General features: G+C 47.6%; 1 protein-coding gene across 1 annotated transcript in view; it reads right to left on the bottom strand.

Annotated features, from left to right (window-relative positions):
- Nucleotides 1–17,172, bottom strand: part of LOC119386693 (decapping and exoribonuclease protein) — a 55,816-nt gene extending 38,644 nt beyond the window's left edge. Inside the window, exon 1 of the mRNA XM_037653985.2 lies at nucleotides 17,111–17,172. Within this exon, the coding sequence (XP_037509913.2) occupies nucleotides 17,111–17,120 (10 nt within the window). The 5' untranslated portion in view covers nucleotides 17,121–17,172. The remainder of the gene's footprint in view (nucleotides 1–17,110) is intronic.
- Between the last annotated feature and the right edge of the window lie 1,046 nt (nucleotides 17,173–18,218).

Here is an 18,218-nt window from a genome sequence, read left to right as displayed (position 1 = left end):
ATCCATTCTGAAGTTCTCCCAAAATATCATTTTGTTCTACCCACGCTTCTATTTTTAATTTTACTGCCTGCATCGCCAACCTGTATAGCACCGATGTAATTGTTAGGGGTCTATACGAGCGAATTTACATTTACATCGCGCGTCGCGCCACCTATCGCGCACGCGACGAAACAACATGCCCGGGCTGCCATGCCAGCAGACGCTACACAGAGGAAACACGAAACTCCCGAAACTCAGCCCGTCGGAGAGCGTGTTTCGTGCTTTTTCTAGCCTGGACATTTTCGCCGTTTTTATTGGAACATCAAAAAGACCTTTCTCATGCAAGTCCACAATGTATACAGTACGTGCTGAGCAGGCTACGGAAACAACCTCGTCAGGTACGTACGCTGTTACATTTGTTAAAAAACGTCCTCGCTGTAGTAGGCGTGCGTAATAATTCCAGTGCAGCTCGCAGATGACTGAAAAGATTTTTTGTTGCCGCATATTACAAGTTGTGCACAAAGTTTCGTGAAAACTCATCATTTTAACATGCATCGCGTAATAATTGAGTACGCTTTGCGGGCAGTATCGCGTAACATAATTTTTATTTCACCAGCGCTCTTACAATAATGCGTCTTGCCCACAAAAGCGTGCTATTAGAGATTATCACCGGCAGTGTCGTTCGTCGATTCCTTTTGGAAGCTATCTACGCGATTTTAATCCTTTAACGGCGATGCTTTACAAGCGAAAGTGCGCTACTCCTATTTAAGCTGATATTGAAATGGGCGGAATTCAGCTGTCTCTTATTAAATGTGTGCTGCGTAAGTATGCTAAAAATTCAGCTGCTTGAGCTAGCGCTACGCCTGCAACGTAAAGCTACCTGGCGCGAGTACTGTTTACTTACGTGCCAATATATGTATTATGTGCGGCTGGATGCCTCGCGTCCAAATAAATTTGTGGACATCAAACACTGAAATGAAAGCACGAAATTCTAGTCAGCTGTTGAGGAACATCGTACCAGTTGCTACCGTTTGAAGACGAAAGCTTGTATCCCTGAAGGCGTTGATGCCATCGAAAGCACGAGAGCTTGATACTACGTTGAAAGTGGCAAAGCACGCTGATTGCTTATGCTTGAAAGCACTACCTTGCACTACAATTTCGTCAAAGGAAACGCTCAAAGCTATTAAGTGCACCCCCACACAAAGCTTGCGTCTGCCTTTAAACCACCGGCGTGTCACGCAGATTAGGTTCGTAAAATGGAATAGGTGGATATCACACTATAGAATACACGCAGCTAGTGTACTAACTCGCGCATTTTCACTCGGCTCCTAGTTTTTCTGCTTGAATTACAATTATCCACTCGCGGCGAAGCTGAAAACAGCGCACCGGCACTATTCCCCTGGAGTGTCGTGATCCTCGCAGACAGGGCTAAGTAATATCCTCTTGTTGCGCTGCTTGCTTTGGCACCCAAAGACGACGCAGTAGTACCCAGACGAATTCTTATACGCGGAAGCGTCGTGAACGGGTACTTTTAGATGCGAAGCAGCTCTTTGACTAGCCTGTGTAACGCTGTCCCTCCGTCCGCACAAACGCGAGGCAACGCGCTTCCCTCGGCGCAGGTGTTGGGGCGGTGCCAAGTAGGTCACGCCGCAGCTGGGCGTTGACGTCACGCTCCCCTCGCACGCTTCCCTCGCAGGTGCGCACGTACGTCACTCTCTCCCTCACCCGCCAGAGCGCCCGCAGCTGCTGGCTCCAACGCCCGCTCGCCTCCCGTGTCTGCGTTTCAAACAAACGTTTACACCAGTAAACGCTACACCGAGTTTCGCTTCAAACGCTGGAACCCGTGACGCAGAACTGCAGAACCCGTGACGCCACCCGTGCGCAACGCTGCTGCTTCGCATCCCATCGGGGTCCTTCGGGGGAGATGGCCCAATTGTTTTCGCACCTTAAAGCCTCAGAACTGCAGCTCCCCCTGTTTACTTGGCGCAACCCATGCGCCCCTTGGTAGCGCGCCCAGCCCGGCGTCTGGGTGCGAGAGTATCTGCTCGGCTCGTCAGCAGCCTGGGCGCAAGACAGGCGTGCTCTGGTGTATAGCAAGGGAGAAGGCAAAGTAAGGGTGAAGAGGAGAAAGATGAGGAGAGGGAGGGTAGAGTATAGAGCAGCCATGTACTTCCAGTGGAAGGTAGACTGCAGTTCCTTGACTTGGAAATCGAAATGGGGGATCAACATACTTCTTGGTCGTACAAAGTGCGGGGTGAAAATGGGCTTCTTCCTTTCGATTCGGGGCACTCAAAAATAATTAAAACAGGAATCGCAACCACGTCCCTGCAGCACGCCCTTGTGAAATCATGCCACCATAGGGTAGCGGAAAGCATGGCAGCCCCGATTAAGCGACTTCAGAGCAGTTGCTATCCTAAAGGAATGACTACACAAATGTGTGAAAAGCAGATAGAAGAACTAAAACGCGACTCCAACAAGGCTAAACTACCTATAGATAAAAGCAAGAGGCCCGTCGTTTTGCCATACGTACATAATCTTTCGCAGAGAATGAGGAAAACCGCTGCGCGATGCGATATTACGGTTATCTTTCCAGCCCCGCAAAAGCTGAAAGGCTTGTGCAAAAAAGTGAATGCACGTCAACTGACTGAAAAGCCAATTTACGATGTTAACCACAGAGTCAGGTTCGTCGAGTGCACGAAAGAGGTGGTCTATAAGGTTGCATTATCATTTGGTAGGTCGTACATTGGACAGAAGGGACGATGCCTTAATCTAAGGCTAAGAGAGCATCGGTACGCCTGCCAGCCGCTAGTAACTTAGCGACACATTGCAAGAAATGCTGCTGTAATGCTCTTTTCGAAAGAACAGCTGTAGTAGCGTGCTCCGAAGAAAAAACGGTCCCAGAAATTTTAGAGACGTCCAACATTGGGAAAGATGGCGAGGATGCTTGTGTTAGTGCTCCTTCTATTGCCCTAACGGCGTCCGAGGTAGATTTTGCAAAACTTACGAGCTAATTTTGACTCGATCTTGCTTCTGCGAATCGTGGCTTCTCTTTACCTTTCTTTTTTCACCTTTTTCCTTTCTTTCTCACTCCCCCTCTGTGCATTCTTGCCCTGCCCCGTCAGTCTTTTCCATGAGCATCTGCGCATGCTCGTTCGACACACCCCTTTGTCTGGGCCACGTTTCTTTCACAGACAATAAACCAGTTGGTAGTTTGCGCTCGTTGCCTGATGTTCTGTATTTTTTTCGTTTCTGTCTGTGTTAAATAAGCGCACTTAAAGATGAATCAACACAAAGTAGCCCACCTTACAGCTCTTCTCAGTAGCCCCTTCCCACACTTAGCACGCTTCACCGCACAACATCGTATGCCATCGAAGGCATCTGCAAGCGCTGTCGTGTTGTGTCACGGCAAGTTCGTCGTCGAGATAAAGATAACGTGCCTAACCGTAAATAACCAAGGCCACACAAAAACGCTGCGGCCTCCCCTCCATTTGCATCAATGGGCAAGAGAGGCGGATTGCGCGGCAAGCTGTAGGGGTTCATTAAGGCCAGAAATTTTCATAACAGCTCTGCTGTGTTGTTTTCATTTCAGGTCGAATAGGGGTTCTTTATCGGGAGACTGATGGACGCACCCGTATACAATCGGGAGCACTGGTCGGGAGTCTCCCGGGCAAATCGGAAGAGTTGGCAGGTGTGGGAATGGAATGTGAGGGTTAAGAGAATTGATGATAGGGTGCGAAAGAGCGAAATGAGGAAGAAGAGGAGAGGTTAGAGGGTAAACCATAGCATAATCATGTAACGTGCAACATAGCAAGGCGTGGAAAAGGAATATATGTGCCCGCCAGCTCCTAGCATAGCATAACCATGCAGAGTATGTTTACAGAGGGATGAGAAAGGCAATTAAGTGAGGGTTAGGAGGCGTTATGTGAGGGTGAGGAGGAGGGGAGAGGGTAAACATAGCCTAGCAATGTGTAGTGTAATATAGGAATGGGTGGGGGGGGGAAGAGATGGGAAGGTGAGGAGGAGGGAAATGAGGAGGTGAGAGCCACCAGCTCCGCTCTTTCCTCAGTCTTCGCACCGCTAGTGCGTGTAGACGAATTCCACCGGACATACGTCACGAAAATGCGGTGGCGCTGTCGTCGGGCGTTTAGTTTCGCGCGATAGGCAAACGCCGCGGTGCCTACCGCAGTTGCCGCAGTTGCTGCCGTGTTTTCGCTGGTGCGTGCGCTGTTTGCCGTCGTGCAAAGAAGAAAAAAACGGTGTACCGACGAACAGTGTCACGGTTATTCGCGCAGGAAGGCACGAGAAAGACGGAATAAGTTTTTATGTTTTTTTTTTTCAGTAGCTGTTTACGAAGACCGTCGCAAGAAATTAGCCGCAGCTATAAAACGCGAGAACTCGTCTCCGACGCCGGCTGATCGGTTATGTTTTGGGGCTGCCTACACAGAAGAAAGGATTAGCTCACACACCTAATCTGGTTTCCAGCTCATCAGGGCCACTCGGTCAGCCCCAATAGCTGCAATCCTAACGAGCAAGCTCACTCTGCTGTGCGAGATCTCACATGCCGCGCACCAGATCAAGAATTGCTCCAGGATGACTGCGGCTCCTACAAAGACCCTTTTAGCACTTCTCATGAGATCACCTCACACTGTAGGGACGTTAGAAGATTCTTTCCTCCCCCCCATCAAAGCTTACCCGAGCTCAGGCAGTCACATTAAGATTGATCCAAACCAAACCCTATCCCACACCCTTTGTGCTTAGCAAAATTGACGGGGATGTTCCCGCCGAATGTAAACGTTGTGGACACACTCCGTGTCTACTTGATCATATGTTCTGGCTGTGCCCCAACCAAGGGGCCTCGGATCTCACCAGTGAGGAGGACTGGAGTCGGCGTATAACCAGTAAAGACCTCCAAGATCAACTCCTGGCCGTCCGAGAGCTCATGTCATCGGGACAGCCTTTGGCCTACCGGTGCCGACGTGGGCGGAGCCACCGACTTAGCCTGGGGGCTTTGCCCTCGGGCCGTAGTTTCTCTGGACCATAATAAGGTTCTTGCTATGCCATGCCATGCCTTGTCAAGCGTTTGTCTTTGTATGTACCGCACCACATTTCTTGGCATAAGCCTTGTGTGGAGGCATAGCAAGCACATTTACCTCAAAGCACGTTAACGTTGTCGATGGCATTGTCATATGCGGATAATTCTTCACGGTTGCCATTGTTGATATAACTACAGACGCGTCAAAAAGCTTTCGTTGAACTCGCGTGAACTAAACGTGTGGCTCCGCATGGTACATGTGTTTCTTTCCGCGTGGGCACGGTTCATTAACGCAGCAGCGAACGAAAGAATGACTTCGACCATACTTTTCCAAATCGTATGTGGCTGCGATGACACACGTGACACAAGTGTATCATACAGGGCTCTTCTGGCTGCGCTGCGCTTCGCGAAATTTCCATGTCTGTCAGAATTCACATAAAAACAACAATCGGGAAACTTGCCGCGTCTATTTAAGGGCTGCACGCAATCCGCAGTCTCGACTTCAGCGTACGGAGAAAGCAGCGGCCCGCGGTTAGCAGACCTGACAGGTACGGAAACGCCTTGTCCACAGCATGTATACAGTTGAAGCATTATCGCAAGCATATCACGGATGAAAGTGTCGCCGAGATCTCCCTTGTCGTTTGCATGAATAGCTTCCCCGGCAAATTTCTTACATGCGAAGATTTAGCGTAACGATTCGCAACTGTGTATTTTTACTCCGCGCATTTGCATATCGTAGCCAAGAGCCTCTTGCTGAACTGGGTCGGTCGTTCTCGCGTTAGTTAACAAATTAAAACCTGCATGTGCGACCTAGACTGCCACAACGGCGATGACATTTCGCAAATGAGTCACATTCCCGCCGTTAAGATACCTCTTGTTATGATGAGGTTCTCAGAGCTAGAGTTACAGGTCAACATGGCTCGTTCAATTCAGAGTCCCTCTTACAGCCACTGCAACTTCCTCTGTTGCAGCGGCCACTTGTAAACATGCGGGAGGTTCCCCGACGCGCGGTGCTCGGAGGCAGCTTTCGCACCTGTTGCACCAGTTGTCAAGTGATCATAGAGGGCGGTAGCGAGCTTCGAGCTGGGCCGGCTGGGCGGAGCCTACGCGCCTCGACGTCGCTACAAGGGCCCTAGATATATCGACGACGCCTACCGCTGTTTACAAACATGGAGTAGATCTGTAGCTGGCCCAAATTTTTATTAACTCAAAACACTATAAAACGAATAACTCACATCAGAATCTTAAAACGCTCTTTAGTCACTTTTGCCCTGCTCCGTAATTTTAACATTTTAATAACTTCAATGTAATAATTTACCACTTACTGCGCGAGCCGAATCCATGTTATTATGCCTGTACATTTTACAAATTTCTTCATTTCATGACGCCACCCAACCCTTTACAGTCCTTGGCTGCGCTTCCCATACCTTGGTATCCACTCCGTCGTTCTCATTTACCATCCGTTATTTCTCTTACGCCTTACGACACCCGCCCAGCTATTTTTTTCCACCCCTATCAGGATTCTACACAAGCTTAAGAAAGTTGCTGCTAAGCGCGATGTGGGCGTAGAGTTCTCGGCCCCAATAAAACTCAAAGGCCTTTGCAAGAGAGTGAACCAGGACGAGGTTAACGCGTCGAAAAAATCTAAATGCGAAGTTAGACACCAAACCAAATTTGTCGACTGCTCCGCTGGTGTGGTTTACCGCATTCCCCTGACCTGCAACAGCTACATTGGACAAACAGGCAGATGCCTGAACACCAGACTGCGAGAGCACCGCTATGCATGCGGACAGGTCAGCGGGCCAGGGAACTTGGCCTCGCACTACAGAGAGCGCGGATGCATGGCCTTGTTTGAACAGACCAGTGTCTCGTTTCGCACGAAAAAACAGCAAAAGAGGGAAATAGTTGGGGGCTACAGCGAGGCATCGAGAGAATTCGGCGCATGCGTAACCACTCCTACATTGTCGCTCAGCAAAGTAAATTTGAATCCCAAAGCGACACGTTTCTACCCTTGCAAAAACGAGCGAGCTGAGGAGCGCTGCGCAACACTGCTACGCGCACCATGTTTAATATCAGTTTCACTACTTTAGCTTGATTTATCACATTTTTTCTTCACACTATCACCCCTTCCTTCTTTTCTTTCTTTCTTTCGTGGGGCAGCCCCAGGTGGCGCCTCACGAAAGATTTAGAGTTGATAGTTTGCGCCCACCTGTTATGGTTGTGTTTTTCTGTGCCTCCGTTAGTGTCCCCCCTGTTACGCCAATGCAGCGCAATATTCCGCAACCTATCTTAAACTACGAGCTTGCGCGCAAGGTTTTCCTACGTTGTAATACCGCCTTCCATCTAGCGTATGCATTGAGAGAGTGTTCAGTGTAGCAGCTGACCTTCAAACGAGGAAACCTGAAAGAATCAGCGACAACAGCTATGAAAAATAACTCCTGTTGAAAGTCAACAACGCGTAACACTGTATCACAGAAGCCACAGTAAGCCTCCCAGCCTTCACGCTAGCGTGTAGCCTTCTCTCTACCATGCAAGCCACAGTTGTTTGTTGTAGATTGAGTTAACTTGTGTTGTTGTCTTACGGCAAAAAAATTTGAAGAAAGGCAACGCAAAAGTAACCGATTAGACTTCTGTAATTGCTCAGTTACTGTTCAGGGGTTGTAATTGACCACTGTAATCAACTGCGATTGAAAGGAAATAATTGTAATTGTAATCGGTTACTTATTTTCTGTAACACGTACAAGTCTGCTTACAGCCCTTCCTTCTTTTTTCTTCACACGAGCAGCCTCTACGATTAGTAAATCAACTAGATATGCGTAATCTTGTACAAATTCTAAAGTCAGCTTTCCTGTCGTGAACGTTTCCTCCCTCGCCGGGCTATTAAAACTTTCAGGCGCTTAAAGGGGCCCTGCAACACCTTTCTTTGTTATATTGGAATAGTCCCATTATTGACGTATGACTCTTCACGAGCCATATGCCGCAAACATTTTTCGAATCCGTCAAGTCTAAGTGGTGTTAGGGTCCCTAGAATATTGGCTAGTCTGCCGTCCGCCGAGGGGAGCGAGCACGCTTACCGAATGATGCGGGTGGTGGCGCTTCGAGCAGTCCTCATGCTGGGAAGCGGCGCTCCGCCGACCAGCTGCGTGTCGCCGAAGCGCGGGCGCACGTTCAGCATAGTTCAGCTTGACAATTTCTTGCAATATTTTTTGCTGCAGCGTAATTGTGCCCATGGCAAATACTAACCGGTTCGATTAACACGTTCTCACGTGCTTTCGTTCGCAAAGGCTTGCTTTGCCGAGGCACATATATCAAAAGAATGCATGGTAGTACTGTGAGTAGGTTGTGAGTAGGTGAGTAGGTGGCACGGCACCAACTGACATTGAAAGAACCAGTTTACTTTTTTTTTCAAAAATTTTATTGGCATGAGCATAAAAAAAAACTAAAACGGGGAAACGAAAGTGGTTATGAAAGCAAATAATATATGAAGAATTGCACAGGTAGGAAAATTATTTACATCTTCTCATTTTCAAATGCTTCAGCTGCTCTTTTTTTGCTGTTCTCTCATTGTTAACGGGTCTTCACAAAAAAGCGCAGCCGTAGAAGAATGTAAAACTTCACTATTTGGCAAGTAATTTGCTGTGCATGCTCAGTGCATGTTAGTGCAGGCCGCTGTACCCACGTAATGAAATTGGCAAAGTCGAGAATGCTTTGCTCGTGTAGCACACTATTTTAATGAGAATTAACAGGCAATAATGCCAGAGAAACGGGATGTTATTTCTAGTAATTAGGATATAAATGTGAAATAGTAAAGTCCTTGCCGGCGGCAAGTTATCTTTTCGTCCACTTTACTTTCTTCACATTTATATCCTAATTACTACAAATAATATCCCGTATGCTTTTCCTCACATTATTGTCTGTTAGTTCTCATGAAATAGTGTGTTTCACAAAAAAAAGGGGGCCCTTAAAAGAGTCATCTTCTTTGCTCGTGTAGCTTATTTACCCTGAAAAATGTCGTTAAGCTGTTCTCAAGGATGGTTATAATATCCCTAAGAGGGCCCGAAGGGTATATCAAACCTCCATTGTCGAAATTTGACGTGGATTCAGAAGCATCATACACAGCACCACGCTTTTCCACAGAGAGCAGCAGTGTACACTCATTACAGGAAGTGTCCCTCGGGATCTTCCGAGGGATACTTCCTGTAATTCTTACTGTGTACCCTGCCACATCATAGCATTTCATGGCTTTTTGCCGTCACAGAAGACGCGTGGTCCGACGAACTGATATTGCGCAAGGCGCAACCTTGCAGTGCATTTTCAGCATCACCAAACATTCCTCCATCAATCAAATTATCCAGTACAGCAATCTTGCTTTCCGTTTGTACCTCAGGAAGAGAAGCCAGAGCGGTGATAACTTCTGGGGCACAATTTCCTGATTTATGTGGTTTTGCAATGTTATAAAATGCTGGTGAACTATCACTAAAAATTGTGCTGCAGTTGGATGGTCATTCGTTCCCGCAGACTGATGAGGTGAGGTCCACGTAGTCCAGCAAACACACCGTCGCAGTTGTGGTCATAGTAACACAACGGAAGATCCACAGCACCGCAACACAACACAACGAACAAGCAGGCGAGGGCAGAGGGTGACATTCCGAAAGCGTGCAGCGCCCCCTGCGGGGTCATTTAGAAAGCGTCAACCCCTCTCCATACGGTGCGCCATGCGGACGGTAGACTAGCCAGTATTCAAGGGACCATAGTGGTGTTACCAAATTATAGAGATCACGTTCCGCAGCTTTCTCTCTCAACTCAACGCAGCGAGCGCGCGGAAAGCTGCGCGCGGCGTGAGGGGAGGGAGGGAGGGCGGAGGTGCGAGGAGGCGACGTCAGCGCCGGCGGCATTTTTTTCATTTTTTTCTCTCTGGCGTCTCGGCGCAACTACGTGGTCTGTGCCGCCACTTCCGGTCGGCTTGCGTCGTTCTCGTCGAGCGGAGTCGATCGCGTTGTGTATCGCGCGTGCTTGAAAACTGCGTGTCGGTTTGGTAATGTTGGGTGTGCACCTCGAACGCCGTAGTGTTTTCATCGCTCTGCCAACCATGGAAGCAAACGTGCGCGCTCGTTTGGAACGAATGACAGCTGAGATCGGTTTCGGCCCATACTCCGATACACCGCCTCGTAAGACGGCACTGGCAGACGACCCCGAAGCGCCGCCATTACCGGACGCCAGCATTGTTATCGGAGACACGCTGCGCCCGTGCCTCGGTCGGTCGTGAGAACGTGCCGACGATGCAGTTCTCAGCTGACGAGGCAACACTCGAACGCCTGCCACTCTCAACGGCAACCGGCGATGGTCAAAAGCACAGAAATATTCACGTTTTCGGCACTGCGCATGGCGAAGAAAACGGAACCACGCAACAACGAGCAGACGAGCTGTCGGTGAGACCGGAAGTGCTAATATTAATGTTTGTTCGGTGTTTTTAACGCGATAACATAATATAAACGTACATATTATGTACTTATTGAACTCAAAATTAACAACGAAAGTAATAATGAGGGTGTTATCGTGATTATAACATCAGCCAATGGTGGAACTGCCGACAATCGCGTCATATTTTGCGGACTAATACATCATTTGTCGAGAGAAGAGGGAGCGATTTTCAGCTGACTTTGAGAATTTATTGTAAATTCCAGGCCGTGCGCATCGCTATAATATTTGGCTGGCGTGTTCTCGGGAGCCTCGACTACCGATCGGCAGCGCTTTTTGAGCATGCTCGAAAAGTGTTGCAGGGCCCCTTTAAGCAGAGATGCGGTGCAGTGCAATAAGCGATTACCTTCATTTTCTAGGTGCTTCCCACTCGATTCTGACGTCATCTTAGCAGTAGTCACTCTAAAAATAAACGCTAAAGCTTGCCGCAGCACGGGAGCGCGAGAAATGAATCCGCTGGCTTGAGCCGCCGCTTTGGATGCATGGGCTCCAAGGTAATACCAAATCTGTATTAACGCTTCTAGCATCTGGAAGAAGAAACAAATTACAGCATATCCACGGGTGAATGATGAAGAGCTTGGGCGAAGCTCCTGAAGCAATCATGGTTACACCGTGAAATGTTCAGTCGTTTCGACCAGCAGTAATCAAAGCGATACGCCGCTTTGATTACTGCACGCTATCTAGCGTGCAGGGTGCCGCTGCTTTTTTCTTCTTTTTTCTCTTTTTTTTTCTTCTTTCTTCTTTTTTTTATTTTTCTTCTTTTTTTTGCATACATATTGCACACATCTTATGGGACAGCGCCATCTAGTATATCGTCACCCAACTGCAGTTTGCATGGATGGATGGATGGATGGATGCTATAAGCGTCCCCTTTACAACGGGGCGGTGACATGTCTTCCACCAGGCTTGATGAAAAAAAAAACAAAAAAAAACTTCCTTGTTTCATGTTGTCCTAATACCTTATCTACATTGATTAAATCTGCGTTATTATACCAAAAAAATATAAATTCACGGTCCATCTCTCTGCCTCTTAAGGCAGAATGACCTTATTTTTCCCTATTTATTTTTGTACTTTATCTCTACTTTTCTGCCACCAATACTCTAACCGTCTCTTACTTATTTCTATCGCGGACGTGTTCAGCTTTCCATTGTTGTCCCTAAAACCCAATGCTTCATGTAGACTCGTGCCCACACGTATACCTGGGTGAATATCGCCACATTCAATCAGTACATGTTCCATCGTTACCTTAGTTCCCCCGCAGCATGTACATTGTTCTTCTTCGTTACTGAATCTCGCTTTATAACTACGCGTTCTAAGGCAGCCCGACCTTGCTTCAAACAGTAAAGCGCTTCCCCTTGAATTATCATAAAACCTTTCCCTCCTTATTTCGTTTTCTCCCTTTCGGTAGTTACTCAGAGCCGGCTTCTTTTCCATCGCTGCCATCCAATAAGTCCTCTCCGCCTCTCTGACCTTCCGCTTAATGCTCCTTGTTGCCATATCGCCCACACTGCTAGCCGTATATTTACTGGTGAGCCTCCTAGTTCTTTTTCTCCACTGCGTGTCAACGCTTTTTCTATACAAATACCTGAAAACCTTCTCTGCCCATCTACTCTTCTTCATTTTCCTCAGCCTCTCTTCGAATCTCATTTTGCTCTGAACTTCCCTCACTTCAAAGCCTGTCCATCCCATATCACCCTTTACAGCCTCATTTGTCGTCTTCCCGTGAGCGCCCAACGCGAGGCGGCCCACCGTCCTTTCATTTACATCCATTCATGATTGTACCTCTGACTTCATGCACACCACTGAGTTCCCAAATGTAAGCCCCGGGACCATCCCACCCTTCCACAGCCCTCGAAGCAGCTCGTACCTATTTTATCCCCATAAAGCTATGTGCTTCATAATTGCAGCATTCCTCTTTCCATATATTTATCCCCCTCATTTACCCATACTCCGAGGTACTTGTACTCGCTTACCCTCGGTATTTTTTGGCCCTGTATTAAGACCGCATGGCCTTCGTGATCATTGAATACCATCAATCCACATTTTGTTGAACTAAATCCTAGTCCTAGACCCTCATATTTCCTTCCGCATATATCTGCCAGTCGCTGTATATCATCTTGACTGTCCGCAAATAAGACAATATCATCGGCATAAAATAGACCTGGAAGCTTCTGCTCAACCATCGTGCCGACCTGTTTGTGTGACAAATTAAATCCAATGTTGCTACCTTCTAGCGCTTTTTCCATCCTCACCATGTACAGCAGGAATAACAGCGGGGACAAATGACATCCCTGTCTCAGCCCCTTGCTAATTTCAACGCTGTCCTTGCTACTTATTCCTTCCCATTCTATACAAACTGTATTTTCTCGGTATATTTCCCTCAAAAGCTGTATACAGTCGTCCCCTATGCCCACTTCTTTCAATATATCCCACAAAATTTCCTGATTAACGTTGTCATACGCCCCGGTGATATCTAGATAAGCTACGTATAAGGGCCTGTTTTCTATTTTCGATATTTCTATACACTGGGTAAGAACAAACAGATTATCATCTAACCGCCTGTCGATTCGAAATCCATTCTGAAGTTCGCCCAAAATATCATTTTGTTCTACCCACGCTTCTATTTTTTATTTTACCGCCTGCATCGCCAACCTGTATACCACCGATGTAAGTAATGGTTAGCGGTCTATACGAGCGAATGTTATCCTTTTCTCCCCTGCCTTTATAGATTAAGTTCATTCTACTTTTTCGCCAACTGTCTGGCATTTCTCTCTCCCGTAAGCACTTTTCTACGGCTTTCAGCAGTGCTTTTGTAGTGTTATGTCCGAGGTCGTTAATGAGGCTGACGGGAACCCCATCTAAGCCCGGAGTAGTGCGCTTAGGAATTTTTCCTTCTGCCTTCTTCCAATAGAAATTCTCTAGTACTACATCTTCGTCGGTTGCACTCCTTTGCGTACTTTTACTCACCGGGGGAATCCCCTGGGCGACCTTTTTAAACGAATCGGCTGTTATCTTTCGGATGTAACCTAGCGCTTCATACCCTTCCAATTGATTTCCTCCTTCATCTACCAAACGTTGTTGCATTGTGACAGACTTCCTACCCAGCGCTTTTAGGTGGCTCCAAAATATCCTAGGCGCGGCCTCCTTCTTTTCGGGAATCTCTGTCATCCAGCGTTCACTTTCACCTTTAATTTTTGCCTCAACTAATTTCTGCACAATGGATTTTTTCTCTAAATATATTTCCCACATTTGGTTGACTCCGTACTGTGGCCGCTTCTCCTTTTTTGCCTGTCTGTGCTCCCGTGATGCCTCACGTCGCTTCTCGATCGCCTCCCGGATTTCTTTGTTCCACCAACTTTTATTGCGATAGCAATTATATGGACAGTCTCGGCTGGATTTTGCCGTCGCCGTCGCCGCCGTCATGCACCGTATATATGTATAAGTATGTATATATGTATAAAAGCCCCAAAGAAAAATACTTCAGAAAAATGCTTCCGATGCGCGGAATCGAACCAGGGACCTCTTGCTCCGCAGCGAGTGGCGCTATCCACTACGCCACGAAACGCAGATCCTCTACGTAGCTAACGGCGAGCGTTATATACACACCCTTTACCGCTGGACGGACTCAGAGACGGCAGGCGATAATAAGCGTTTCTTCATTACCAGCGAGGTGGCGCTGGGAGCGCGACGGGCGCATCTAAAATTCTTCGGCGAGCTCGCTCGCTTCTTATATTTGCGCTGGGAGAACCTTGCCATTCCGCTGTCTGCTCGCGCGGTTTTCTGGTGGTGAGGGGAAGAGTAATGTTTCAAGCTTTCACCGTGATGTCCGCGCTCATGTTACGGAGCGTACGAAAGTCACTCGAGCTCAAGGGACGCCGCTAAACGAACAAACAGAAGATGAGCGAGAACTATCAAGTGTCACAGCTCGACACTTGAAGCACGCTAGTTTTCTTCGCTGCTTCGGCCGCCTTTGCAACACGAGCGCTGTTCAAACTGAGAGTATCCATCGGCGAGCCTCACTTCGTATAACATTAATTTCTTGCTATTGCATTCATTGCTTCGCCCTTGCGGCGAAACTGTGACTTTTTTGGCTTTCTCTTTCCTTTCCAACAAATAGTTTTCTTCTCTTTTTCCATTTCTTTCGTGATTACATGTAGCAGCTCACTATACTTCCAGTCTTTGCCTGGTAGTTCGTCTATTTTTTCCTCGACTCTTGCGGCTATATTTGTTATTTGTTTGTCATTTAGATACAAGCTGGCAAACTTTGATTCTATGCTCTTATTTTCAGTTTTATATCCCATTTGTAAGATTATGCGTTTATGATCACTACCCAAGCTGTTAATGCCTTCCTCGTCTATTCTCATCTCTCTAACGTTGTCATATATTCCTTCTGTCATGAGACAATAATCAATGCTCGATTGTCTGTTTCCGACTTCCCACGTGATCTGCCCCTCCCACTTAGGCCCCACGTTAACTATCTCAAGACTATGTTGCTCGCAAAGATCTAGCAATAACTTGCCATTGGCGTCTGAATATCCGTCAAGGTAATGAATGCGAGCGTTCATGTCCCCTAGAAGGATTATTTCGGCATCATGACCAAATTCTTTAATATTGGTGCTTATGCATTTCACTATCTCCAGATTCTTTTCTCTGCAGTTATTCCCCGTCCACAAGTAAGCTACACCTAGCCAAGTTTTCTTTCCACCTACTGTGCCCGAAACCCATATGTGCTCAGAACACGTTTGTTTCACTCTGTCCCATTTTGTTCTGCTATTAATTAGCATTCCAGCACCCCCACCTCTCCTTTCTGATGTGATCCTGTTACATCCTTCCCAAATATAATTGTCAATAGGTGGTGGCTCTTCCGAGTCTCTAAGGTGTGTTTCTGTAACCGCATAAACACCTATCTGCTCATTGTTTAACTGTCCCTCAATCTCTAACCATTTTGCCTTTTTTCTGCCACCCTGCATGTTAATGTAACTAATTGCAACACGCGCCTTCTCCCTTCTTTTACCTTTTCTCTGGTTTTTCGCTATACTGCCTGTCAAAGAGTCCCCCTGGTTGTTTTCCTCATTACAAGCTACCCTGGGCACCGAAGGGCCCACGTGCCCCCCAAAAAAGCTACTGCGCGCCCTGCAAGTCGCCGACCCACCTCATGACCAAGCCTCCTATCGAAGTGTATTCCGTCTCTTCGAAAACCACCCCACCTGTGCACCTCTCTGTTTATTTCCACTACCTCGATGCCTTTCTCTCGACTCATCTGCCATATCTCTTTGTTTGCGTCGACAACCGCTCTTTGCAGGTTCGCGTCACGCACCGCTACCTCCGGTATTGTGCATACCACTATCTGCACCTGAGGGGAAATGGCGCGCATGTCATCGACCCCTTTCGCCAATGTGGTCGCTAGTTCGGCTGATTCTTCATTCAAGACGTCATTTATACCTCCCGTGATTATCACGAGGTTACGTCCATTAGCCTTAGTTGCGAGTTTTGCGCTACCTTGTCTCATCACTGTTTCCAGTCTATGTCCCGGGAACTTCCCTATTAAAACTCGTTTGTCGCCTTTCACCCTTTCCTTGACCCTTCTGCGCATCTAACTAAATTCGAGTCCCCGGCGATTCTCACGTGCTCCGACTTTTCTGCTGGACTGTCCCTCACCTGGCCACTGCCTCGGTTACTAGCGCGTGCCACTGCTGGTGTTTTGTGCCCTCCCCTTCCCAAAACTACTTCGCGGAAGCTGGGTCCTGTGACCCTTGCACCTGTATTTTCCAAACCTGTTTCCCCCTTCGCGTCTACCACTGTGGGTGTCGATGCCCCGCTGTTCCCGCTGTCGCTTGCTTCCTTGTTCACCATGACTACCTTTGCTAACCCCTCCTCGGCTTACTTAAGCCTTTCCCCCATAGCCATCGTTTTTTCCCGCTCTGTCGCCAACGCATTCTCCAGCTCGGCGATTCTTACCATGAGCTCATTCTGGGCAGCCATCATTATTTCCATTTTCGCCTCTAAGTCGCATTGATTACACTTCGCGTCAGCTCCCTCTGTCTTCTCATCCGTACAAACCTCTATTTTCCATCCCATTCCGCACCCTGAACACTTTACGGTCTTTTTTACCATGGCTAGACCGTTCACACGACGGATTAGATACACTTAAAGTCAAATGGTATCACAAAACTCCGCAAGTATGCTACACTTCAAAGCACATGTGTACCTTTCAGCCACGTGGTGGCCGAACAAACAAATAATAAAAAAGCCCAGGCGACTGTCACACAGGAAACAGTACAATGTTGTAAGCCTTATTAAGCTTCAATCTAGTTCTTTATGTACTCATATAACTAAAAAAACAAGCTCGAATCATGCAAAAAAAAACTTATCTGACGCTGTCATTCCGGAGCCCATGAAAAACACGTCCGTCCTCTAGCAGAACCCGGCGCAGAACCCGGCGCGGAACCCGGCGCGGAACCCGGCGCATGCATCTCTATGGGACAGCGCCATCTATTGAATGATACGGGAGACGCGACGGCGGGGGAACGCCGGATGGTGTGACGACCGACGAGGTGATGCTATAAGGAGCTTCGCCCCTAAAACCATGCTCACTATTTAAGTGGGTGCTTAGTGCTTACTTGAGGTCATGATGCGATGGAACTTGCTGCCCCAATAGCGCCAGCGATCACGTCGCCAGTCGTGGCTGCCTTCGAGAGCTTCTGCCTCTTTCAACTCCGTAGACAAGTCGTAGGTGTACACGAAGTCTCGGTACCGGCACACCCCTAGCAGCCAGGCTTCATTCCGCGCGAACGGTGTGCGCAGAAGATTTTTCAGCGTGAAGCGACCGCAAACGAATACCATGCGTGAGCTGTGAAAAGAAACATGGATACATCACAAGAGGAAACAAGTCTTAATACGCAAACAACATACGCTAGTCAAATGAAAAGATAGAATGAGACACACCACCAGTTAGTAAATGATGGTCGAACGGAAGCCATACTGCGTGCAAGCCGCTGCAGCAATCAATCACGCGTGCAACGTGGGCTTTTTGCAGCTTGTGTTGGCGTTAATGTAAACAAAAGAAAGCACGCAGTGCGTAGTTTGTGTGTGTTTCTTTCTGTTGTTTGTTAGGCTTTCGTGTCTTCACTATTGCGAATGTATCAGTGTAAAATAAGGCAAAAGAAAGAAAATACGGGTTTTTCATTAATGTTGTAGCGATACTCCCGAAAGAAAATCCTGAACTCGCAGGCGGAGACTCTTAAAAATCTAAAAAAATAGCGCCCAACAAACGCCTTCTCAGAAGAATAACGGCCCCATCGTAAGAAGCAAATAAATACGCCAAAAACTTAGCTACAGAAGGGTGCATCGAGTTTTGCAGCCCCCTGCAAGACACTTCAGGTACTGTAAAGACATGGGCAATCCTAATAAATATGCTAGAATCTCATAAATCCAGAACAACAATGAAGAGAACCTTCGAAAGAATAGCTGATGACTTCTTTGGTGAGGACAAGAAGCTTATTCAGGCACTCAAGGACCATGACACGTGCAAAAAGTTAGACCATCTCCCACTAAAGGGAACCACGTGGGGATGCGAAGGAGCGCATGGGTAGACCATTCATCACGGGCACCTTGCCCGATGTTAACGCGTCCTTGCAAGTGGATCACTCCATGAATTCACTGTAGTTGCTGTTGCTGTTACTCGTCCCGAACTCTTGTTGGAGCACGTCACGCGGGTTCATCGCCACG

The sequence above is a fragment of the Rhipicephalus sanguineus genome, chromosome 3, assembly GCF_013339695.2.
Source record: "Rhipicephalus sanguineus isolate Rsan-2018 chromosome 3, BIME_Rsan_1.4, whole genome shotgun sequence".
Lineage (NCBI taxonomy): Eukaryota > Metazoa > Arthropoda > Arachnida > Ixodida > Ixodidae > Rhipicephalus > Rhipicephalus sanguineus.
Note: the sequence above shows the minus strand (reverse complement) of the source record. Positions and strands in the feature narration are given on the sequence as shown.